The following is a 10207-nucleotide window of genomic DNA, read 5'->3' as shown; positions in this document are numbered from 1 at the left end:
CTAAGGGTTGAAACACAGGCTAGATCGGGATGGACTCAAAAGTATTTGGTTGTACATTATGCTCAAGATGGACTATACGGGTGACGTACGCTTCAAGGTTTTTTTTGGCTTTGTCTGCGAAGAGGAAGTAATCAGGGTTATAAGTGGGGCGATTAGCGGTGGACTTTTGGCGTTTGGAGGTAGACATGGCTAAAACCAACAACAACCAAACCCAAGAAGACAAACACACCCCCCCCCCCACACAAAAAAAAAAAAAAAAAAAAAAAAAAAAAAAAAAAACCAAACCAAATACCCAAAACAATAGGGGCAGACAAGCCATTAGTAACAAATCCAATAAGAACAAAATGCAAAAAGCTATTAGTGACCAAAAGCCCAATATAGCATAATCCAAAGGTAACAAAAAGCATTCATGTAGGAAACTCCAAAGCAAAACAAAAACAGTAGCATCAAGGGGCACTCAGATAAAAGAAGGAAGAAAAAAAAAAAAAAAAAAACTTAGAAATATAACCCAAAGCACACACAGCATTCAGTCAAACAAGTGAATAAGGACACTAAGATGCCACACCCAACAAGCTCAAATCCTCTGTGGAAGTGTGTGAACAAGAGACGACTGATAATAAAACATAGACCAAGCCAAGACAACCCAAACCCAAATCAGATTGAGAGAGACAGAACACAAAAGGGGGAAAAAATGGGGAGAGAGACTTACTGGGGACGAAGGTGGAAGAGAAAAACACCAAAGCACAAGCCAAGTAAAATGCAAGAGGGATAGGTGAAGTCATAGTCGAAGCCCTAGGAAAGAGAAGAAGAAATTTGGGAAAAAATAGGACGGAAAGGACAGGGTGAAGTTTTTATACTAGGGCTGACTGCTCGAGTGAGATACTTAACGCTCAAGCGGAGTCACTTATGTGCGTGGCACCACTCGAGCCAAGAATTTGGCGCTCGAGCGCAAAAAAACAAGCTCCCAGAATCTCACGCACTCTACAGAACAATTGGATGATGGAAATCTCCGCTCGAGTGCAAGAGTGAACGCTCGAGCAGGGTAGAAACAACAACAGGGTCAAAAGACACCCTTTTAAGTAGTTAAAAACACCTCACACTGTCAAGTGGAACTTGAAACAAGAGGGGATTAGAACAATAGCAAGAATGTGACGCTAAGATGAGAGAATCCACATACCATGATGCCCGCAATCATGCATGTTGGATAATATGAAGCACAATATCATGAGTAGAACAGGTAAACAAAGATCAATGATCATAAGCAACATATGAATGCACAACTTAGAGACACACATGAGAGCTCACATAACGAATGTGTGTGTGTGTGCACAATCCTTAAGAGGCCACGATGCAGAGTTAATCCTAGTACTGATAGAATGGTTGGACCTCTGGAAAGAGTATCTAAACATCACTGAGAAAAGTGAAACCGCTAGAAATCAAGGGGTATTTGTTGAGTAAAAGCGGAGGCTCCCCCTTAATTAATGAGTCCCTTTTTTCATTTTTTATTTTTATTTTTATTTTTTGACTTTTCTTTCTTGTGGGCACTCACTAGTGGCTTTCACGCTCAAGAGTATGGAGACCAAACTAGATAAGCATGGAAACAATAAGGATGGCCTGGTTGGTGCCTCTGAGGTAGCCTTTTCCTAATGCCTAGACTCTAAAGAAGTAAGGGAGAAACCGTGGAAGTGAAACAAGATGGTGGATGGTTAAGAGACTCAACATCACCAATGATATGCCAGTACAGGTCAATTCCTTTAGAAATATATAAGAGACAATGTTAGAAGTCCATAGGAAACTCTGATCACTTATGCAGAAACCCCTGCAGCAGTTTATCTCAAGAATGTGTACAAAATAAGATCATGAAATCACTAAGCATGAGCATTCATAATGAGCTATGAACACAGATAAATGAAATCTTGCAAGCAGCATGATAGGTGTTCATATAAATCTAAATGCAACGATGACAAGAATCAATGACAATGAGATTATAGTATCTAAGTAAATAGAAAGCCAATCACTCTTAGCCATTTAAGTAACAAGTCACACTCTAGTTAATGAGAACTACACCCAAGCTCTTTCTAAGGAACTCAAACCGAAGAAGATCAAGGGGTTTTGTAAAAATATTAGCTTTTTGATGCTCAGTGGGTGCATGTTCAAGAACAACATGGCCCTCTTCAACTAATTCTCGAATGAAATGATGATGAATGTCAATATGTTTGGTGCGAGAGTCTTGGACTGGATTTTTAAAAATGTTAATGGCACTAGTATTATCACAGAAAAAGGGTGAGAGTGTCCTGGTCTATACCATAATCATGAAGCATTTGCTTCATCCACAACATTTGTGCACAACAACTCCCTGCAGCAATGTACTTGGCCTCAGCAGTCGAGAGAGAGGTGGCATTTTTCTTTTTACTATGCCACGCAACCAGATTATTTCCTAGGCAGAAACACCCTCCGAAAGTACTTTTCTTATCATCAGCACACCCTCCCCAATCTGCATCAGAAAAACCAGTGATTTCGGCTGTAGTGTCGCTCAAGAACCAAATCGCATAGCCCAATGTCCCACTAACATACTTAATGATGTGTTTAACCACAAGAAGATGAGACTCTTTAGGACAGGCGTGGTAATGGGCACAAACACCTACACTAAATGCAATGCCAGGCTGACTGGCTATGAAGACTCTCTATCATGCTTTTATAAAGAATAGGATCAACATCAGTGCCAGAGGAGTCTTCGGAGAGGTGAAGACTAGTGCTCATGGGAGTGCGAGCATGTTTGGTCGACTCTAGACCGAACTTAGACACAGGGTTTTTGGCATACTTGGTCTGAGAGACAAACATACTCGAAGGTTTAGGAAGATATCACTAGTCACTATCAAATTCAATTTTACCAAATTGTGTTTTGTGTATTTTTTTAAATACAATTTACAAGGATAATATAGGCTGTCAAATGTTTTTATTTATTTTTATAAATGGAACAATATTGCTTTTAATGAATTAAAATTGAATTTAACAATATTATTTTCTAGATTTACCCATGCGGGCTTGTACAGGCCAGTTCATGGGCGAGCTCGAGTTTCAAACCTTTGCCCAAAGTCCTAAATCATTTTCTATGGGATGGGGACAGATTGAGTAATCAAACGGGGCTAGGACGAGCCATGGGACGGATTGAATAATACCGGATTTTTTGCCACAGGCCATTTGATGACCCCTACTATAAAGTCGACATAGTCACGTGGTAGGTCGAACGTACCAAATAACTTCTCGTGTTGAGGAGGGTGCAATTACCAAAAGAATTGGGCAAATATGAACTTGAGAGAACTTTATGAGCCCATGAGGCTCAGTACAAGTATTTTTCCGATGATCGAAATGGTTTATTTTGTGAGACTAATGTGTATATCATCCATGAAAAAACTTAGGCTGATCTAAGAATCATAATTTTTTTTCATTTTATCGTGTTTGTATCAAAAAACACAGATAGTCTATTTTTAAAAAAATATGTTTATCATCCATTTTTTTAGAGACAAATGTGACAAAATGAAAAAAGTATGATTCTAAGATTAACTTAATTTTTTTTCCATTAATAATATATATTAAAATCCTTACAAAATAAACGATTCGAAATATTAAAACGAAACCTGTTATGGCTCACTGGCCCATTAAATTCTTTTAAATTTAAAATTAAACTCGAGAAACATCCAACCCCTAAGAAAAGTACTGGAGCAGCTAACCACTCCACAAATGTTCTTGTTACATGAAAATGAAAACAAGGAAGATGGGCAAAGGACTATCGCAAAAGGAGCCAAGCATGACCATTTCCACAAGTGATTAGGTGGTCCAAAATAGCTATTTAATCCCACCAAAATTATTAAAACTTGTCATAATAATTAGTCACATAGTGACAAGGGCAGAACCAAGATTACATTGTCAAGAGGGCCAAAAGAAAGATATTGAGAGTTGTGTCGAATGAGAATTGAATCAAGTAAGTCAAGTTGGATTTAGATAATTTTTCTTAAATTTAAATTTAATAATTATTAGACTCCTGGCAGACTCATGGGGCCAGAGGGGGCCAATGGCCCCTGCAAGGCTTTGAATTCTATATGCAAATTTAGTGCTTTTGATATTTAGGCCTCGTTTGGAAATAAGGTATTTTAGTAATTTTTTGACTTTTTACGAAAAGATATGTAGAAAAGTAAAGAGAGTGATGTGACAACTTATAGTGATTTTTTTAACTTTTTGGCCAAAACTAAAATTTGCCAAACGAGACCTTAGTTTGTGAACTCTAAAGGAGTGGCCCCTCCAATCAAAGCCAACGCCTTTGAAGATTTGAACTAAAACTTCTCAAGACATTAGTCCCACAATTTACATTGTATTAATAAAATTTCAACAACGCTAATTCTTTATCTTATCTTATATGTTAGCATAATATTAGTGTAATGAATTTCTTTATTAAAGTCTACTTCTAATACAATGCTAATAACTAAATTTACACATTAGATTATAAGATAAGATAATAGATGACAATTATAACATTAATGCTATAATCATCATCTTTTTTTTTCTTTTTTTTTTCTCTCTTTTTTTTTTTGTTTTTTCTTTTTTTCTACTAGAGTTTATTTATTACTTTATGAGTTTATTTATTACTTTATATGTCAAAATTGTATTAGTTTAATGTGTTCCACCACTCATGCTTATTACTAATGTAATATTGACACATGAAATTGTGAACAAAACATGATGACAAAATATAATCATTATAACATTGTTTGGTTAAAACACTACAAGAATTTACACATTTTGAGACCACTTTTGCCGACCAAAAAAATTTTAGTTGCAAAAAAATGACATTTGGCGACCAAATATTAATTAGTCGCGAATGATCATTAATTTTGGCGACCAAATATTATTGGTCGCAGAAGGTTATATTTTGGCGACCAAAATTTGAGTTGGTCGCAGAAAGTGGTATGCTTTTGCCGACCAACTACAAATTTGGTCGCGGAAGGTCACATATTTTTTGGCGACCAAAAATTTGGTCGCAAAAAACTTATTTTCAGCAACCAAAAAAATTAGTCGCCAAATTAGCACTTTTAGCGACTAATTTGCCCTCTGTCTTTCTCTCACACAGATCCTCAGACCACACTCGACCTACGACCACATTGATCTCTCGTTGATCCTCATATCCTCAGACCACACTCGCCATAAAGGAGACTCTGAAATGTGTCCGTATACGCAAAGTAAGATCGTTTTACAGCTGATCCAATAACCATCCATATAAAATATCTCCCGCTCTTACTCTCTCTCTGTTTGAAATTTTTTTGAGTGCAACAGTCCATCTCTTCTCCACTTGCCCTTTATCAATCGGCAATCACTAACAAATTCACAGTGCCTCTTCTTCTCAACTCTCACGATCTCTGAACTTTGTCACCAACAGTCAACTCTCCCTCTCTCTCAGTTGCATTCTCATGCTTTTGTTGTCATGTTCTTGTTCTCATTCTCAATCGATTGATCTTTCACTCTGACCCTCACTCTATCTCAAACAATCAGATGAGGATAGAGATATGGGAAGGAACTCTCCCGTCCTGATCTTCTTCACTCACATACCAGACAATCCTGATGTGGTGAACTCGCTTAAAAGATTAGCATCTTGGTCTTCATGGACGATCATAAGGTGATTTCAAACCATTTTTTTTTACTGAATATGTACATTTTCTTACTGAATATGTACATTTTTTTAAAAGCCCCAACTTAAATTGATTGTGTATGTACATTTTTTAAAAAGCAAAACTTTAATAACAAAGGATTTGTGTTTTTTGTTTTTTGTTTTTTTTTTTCTTGCCTTCAAACTGTTTGATAAAATGTCTGTTAGGCTTCTCAAAATTCTAAGCCACAAGCCCAACCCATTATATAGAAACAATGACAGTGGAATTGTTCTCTGTGCTGTCTATATTTGTTCTCTTATGGTGCTTTACAGTGGGACATTACATCTTAACTTTCAACCTAATAAATCAACTTTAACTTTCAACCTAATAAATCAACTTTACAGTGGGACATTCTCTTGTGTTATTAATTGTATGATTAAAAAATTGTCAACTTTATTGAATGAAATTTTCATCGGAATCTAATTCAAATAATAGAAATTGAAATCAAATACTAAAATGTGAGTCCTATAATTTAATAATTTTATTTCTATATTATAATTTGCTCATTTAAATATGCTCTTAATGTATCAAATATGAGTCGCGCTCAAATTACTTGTTGTGTCCAACTCATTTGTGATGTCTCCGAGATAGTAGATTAAAACATTGGTGTGTCCAACTCATTTGTGATGTCTCCGAGATTGCAGATTAAAACATGGGTGTTGAAAGGTAGAGGATTCTGAAGATGAAGACAAAAATATACTACACTTTTCGACTAGTGTGGACCCCAAAATGCACCTGATTTTCCCTTTTTCACCATCAGATGCTGATATCTACAAAGGAATTAAGCTTTTTAGCAGTCTGCACCTTGTAAACTCAGTAACATTTGTACCTTAGAGGTCATAACTGTTTGACATGTGTCACTCAATAAATACCCATCGTGGTGAGAGACAAAAATAAAAAATATTAACAATGATTAGTATAGTTTTGTGTTGTCCTAACATCAATGTGCAAAACTGGTATAGTTTTCCTTTGCCTTGTATTAAAGCAACAAATTCTGGAATGGTCTAGTCTTGTAGACTTGCTCCTCTATGTAATTGAAGACATGCATTCTTGCCCTATACCTCATATATTTTCATTGATTTTCATGCAGCAGGTAAGGCTTCTAGAATTGATAAGGTATCACTATCCATGTAGGCATGCAAGGTTGCTACTTTTCAGTATAAGAATAATCAGTTCATGATAATTGATCAAATTAATTGAAAGAAAGACGCAAGTATCACCTTAATCCACACTACCAGCTCAGGCCATCTCTTTATGGTTGTTTTTTGGTAGCCTAATGCTAGGCTTCATCTCAATGTTATATTTTATGTCATCTCACTTCTCATCATATTCATCCTTTTCTATTCTATAATTTAGCACCACACCTTTGCCTCATCTTTTTTCACCCTTCATATATTTATTCAAAATAGAAAAAGGTAATGTTTTACATGTTTCCAAAAGAAAAGTTTGATATTGAGTAATGCTTCAATTGGTGAGATGCCTCTATCTTCATAGTGCAATACTTTTGTTGTAATCTAGATTTGTTAAATTATAAAGCAATAAATTATATTTTTTAATTATTACAATGATTTCTTCATATCTTGATCTATTTAAATAATGTAGTATATAATTTGTGATTATATATACAAGTAGAATTTGTGTGAATATTAGCAAATTAAAAAAAAAGTGTCATTTTGTTTCCCAAAAAAATTATGTATAAAAGCGTCATGGATTTGGATAGTAATTTAGAAAGAAAAAGGAAAAAGATTTCACATTTCTTTTTCATCTTTTCCTTTTTTATTTCTAAATTCCTATCTAAATATATGAGGCCGGGAATATCTCAGGCCAGCTCTGGGTGTGGAACCTGTGCTATTGGTATAATGTTGCAACCATGTATCTTATTTTGCAGTTCCAGGCCATCTAGGCTGGCTGCTTGTGGTTGGCAAAATGTAGTAACAATGTTCTTATTTTGCAGTTCCATGCCATCTGCATTGATCCGTGGCTGCGCCAGCAGGGAACTTGTCCTGTCTGTAAATTTAAAGTCGGATCAGGATTGCACAACAATGGACAAGGCGATGCTTCCTATATGGTTTAACAGACTTACAGAGACATTTGTAGCTGCTTATAAAATCACATATACAGCCATATACCCTTGAAATGATTCAGAAACAAGGGAATTCTTTAGACTATAATCAACTCTGGATAATGTATGTATCAATTGGTTGGATCTAGTATGTGCCATCTATAAAGTAGCTAGCTTAATGGGTGAATCACTGTTCATTAAAACCATTCAAATGCTACTGATATGATACATCATGAATTTTATTTAAAATTAACAATCAACTAAAACTTAGAGAAGTACTTGTTGATTACCATTTCTACAAGATAATATAAGGTCTCACCAGGTTTCCTTGGTCAGATATTGTAATGTTGACTGTCATAGTAAAGGTTGCTACTTTTCAGTATAAGAATTGATAAGTTGCAGTTTTATTATGCCAGCTAGGTGTCTCAATATGATGTACATGTTTATGGGATTTAGTTTGTATATTGTTGAAGTGTTTTAATTTTTTCCTCTCCAGGAATATGCTGAACTTCTGCATGAATTTATGACTGCAGTCAAGCAGAACTATGGGGAGAAAGTCCTCATTCAGGCTAGTCACCTTCCCCTAAATTACAAGCTTATGTTTTTATATAGTCATTGGATAGTTTTCAAATTCTATACCTTGACCTATATTATGCAGTTTGAAGACTTCGCAAACCATAATGCTTTTGATCTTCTTGCAAAGTATGGCAATACACATCTTGTTTTCAATGATGACATACAGGTAAATGATTGGGGCTCAGTAGTATGTACATTTATTTTTTGTTTTCATTTTTCTATTTGAGTGAGCTGCTATGTGCATTTGCATGGGTTTGGGTGTAAAGTATTTTTAATATTTGTGTTATTTATTTTGTTCCAGGGGACAGCATCCGTGGTCCTTGCAGGGCTTATGGCAGCATTAAAGTTAGTTGGGGGAACCTTAGCCGAGCACATATTTCTGTTCCTTGGAGCAGGAGAGGTGTGCTCTTACTAGTCTTCCCTGAAGATTCCGTTTAATAAAATTTGAATTGCTATACTAATTGAATAGGATATTCGGCGTATATTCCCCATTTTTGTAATTTATTCACTCCCTCACTGACCAACTGGTCATATTTTTTTTTCTCACTTCTGTCACTTGGTTGATGTAGGCTGGCACTAGCATTGCAGAACTCATAGCTCTGGAGATGTCAAAACAGGTGAGAACTTACAATGTTATTTTCATTTCCTACATATCTTATCTTTCAGTTTCTTGCAAAGTTGCAATCAGATTACAAAATTAACAAAACATGGTGAAAGTTTATACCTTAATTTTTTATGCAGACTGAAGCCCCATTAGAAGAAAGCCGCAAGAAGATATGGCTTGTTGACTCAAAGATAATTAAGGATACAACCTAAGAAGCATGGACATGGACACGTCAACATGGAAATTTTTAAATATTGAATAGTTGTATTGTGTCGAATGTTAATGATTCAGTTAATTTGAATGATGCTTTAAAATTATAGGTTTATTATGTATTGAATGAATTATTAGGAATTACAGGTGTATTGTTTTCCTGCTTTGGCGACCAATTTATTTGTCGCGACAAATAAATAATTTTTTTTCGCAAAAAATGACAATTGCCGACTAAGTGTTTTGGTCGCAAAAAATACATCTATTGCTGACCAAAATAGCTCTTGGTCGTGGAAACTCACTTTTGCCGACCAAAAGTTTTGGTCGCGAAAAGTAACAAATGGTGACCAAATTTTTTGGTCGTGGAATGTCACAATTGGCGACCAAACTTTTTGGTCGTTGAATGTGATAATTGGCGACCAAACTTTTTGGTCGCGAAATGTGTCAATTGGCGACTAAGATATTTGGTCGGGAAAATCACTTTTCGCGACCAAAATGTTTTAGCAACAAAATGAATTAGTCGCGGTAATTAAATATTTAGCGACCAAAAATTTAGTCGGCAAATCCAACTTTTGCCGACTAACCAAAATTTTGGTCACGAATTACTTTTGCTGACCCTCAATTGGCGACCAAAGTAGCAACCAAAAAAATTGGTCGCGGATAACTTTTGCCGACCAAAAATGAGCTTTTAGCGACCAATTTTCTGGTCGGCAAAAGTGTTAATTCTTGTAGTGAAAGGTGGCCTCGCAATTTTATTTATTTATTTTTATATAATAAATATAAAAATAAGCTGAGAGAGAATAGATTTAGCTAGTTTGGTCATATGCAATGGAAATCAATAGAGACAGTAGTGAAGAGATGCGATGCAGTAACAGCGGATGGACAAAAAAGAAAACTTTATTAATGAAAAAATATACATTACATATGAATCTAAATGTGGACTAGTGTAGTAAATAGATATCTGAATCTCCTTAATTTGACTAACCAAATGGCTGTAGACACTCCATTTTTGATCACCCGCAAGACTTAGACGCTTGATTCAATGCACTCAATTGTGAA

General features: G+C 35.5%; 1 protein-coding gene across 1 annotated transcript; it reads left to right on the top strand.

The window, feature by feature from the left end:
* The first annotated feature begins 7651 nt into the window (after positions 1-7651).
* On the top strand, positions 7652-8856 carry LOC145794808 (NADP-dependent malic enzyme-like). The gene is made up of 4 exons (XM_082877169.1): positions 7652-7885; positions 8258-8329; positions 8420-8503; positions 8639-8856. The coding sequence occupies exons 2-4, from the start codon at positions 8285-8287 to the stop codon at positions 8750-8752; spliced, it is 243 nt and encodes an 80-aa protein (XP_082733295.1). The 5' UTR covers positions 7652-7885; positions 8258-8284; the 3' UTR covers positions 8753-8856.
* The last annotated feature ends 1351 nt before the right edge of the window (positions 8857-10207 follow it).

This window comes from Camellia sinensis, chromosome 7 (genome assembly GCF_055761805.1).
Source record: "Camellia sinensis isolate YWXY chromosome 7, ASM5576180v1, whole genome shotgun sequence".
NCBI lineage: Eukaryota > Viridiplantae > Streptophyta > Magnoliopsida > Ericales > Theaceae > Camellia > Camellia sinensis.
This window is presented reverse-complemented; position numbering and strand designations above follow the sequence as displayed.

Bases quoted from the DNA above. Each gene is read 5' to 3' on its own strand.
- LOC145794808 (XM_082877169.1), top strand. From the start codon at position 8,285: ATGACTGCAGTCAAGCAGAACTATGGGGAGAAAGTCCTCATTCAG. The intron at 8,330-8,419 runs GCTAGTCACCTT...TATATTATGCAG, and splicing joins GGGAGAAAGTCCTCATTCAG to TTTGAAGACTTCGCAAACCA. The intron at 8,504-8,638 runs GTAAATGATTGG...ATTTTGTTCCAG, and splicing joins TTTTCAATGATGACATACAG to GGGACAGCATCCGTGGTCCT.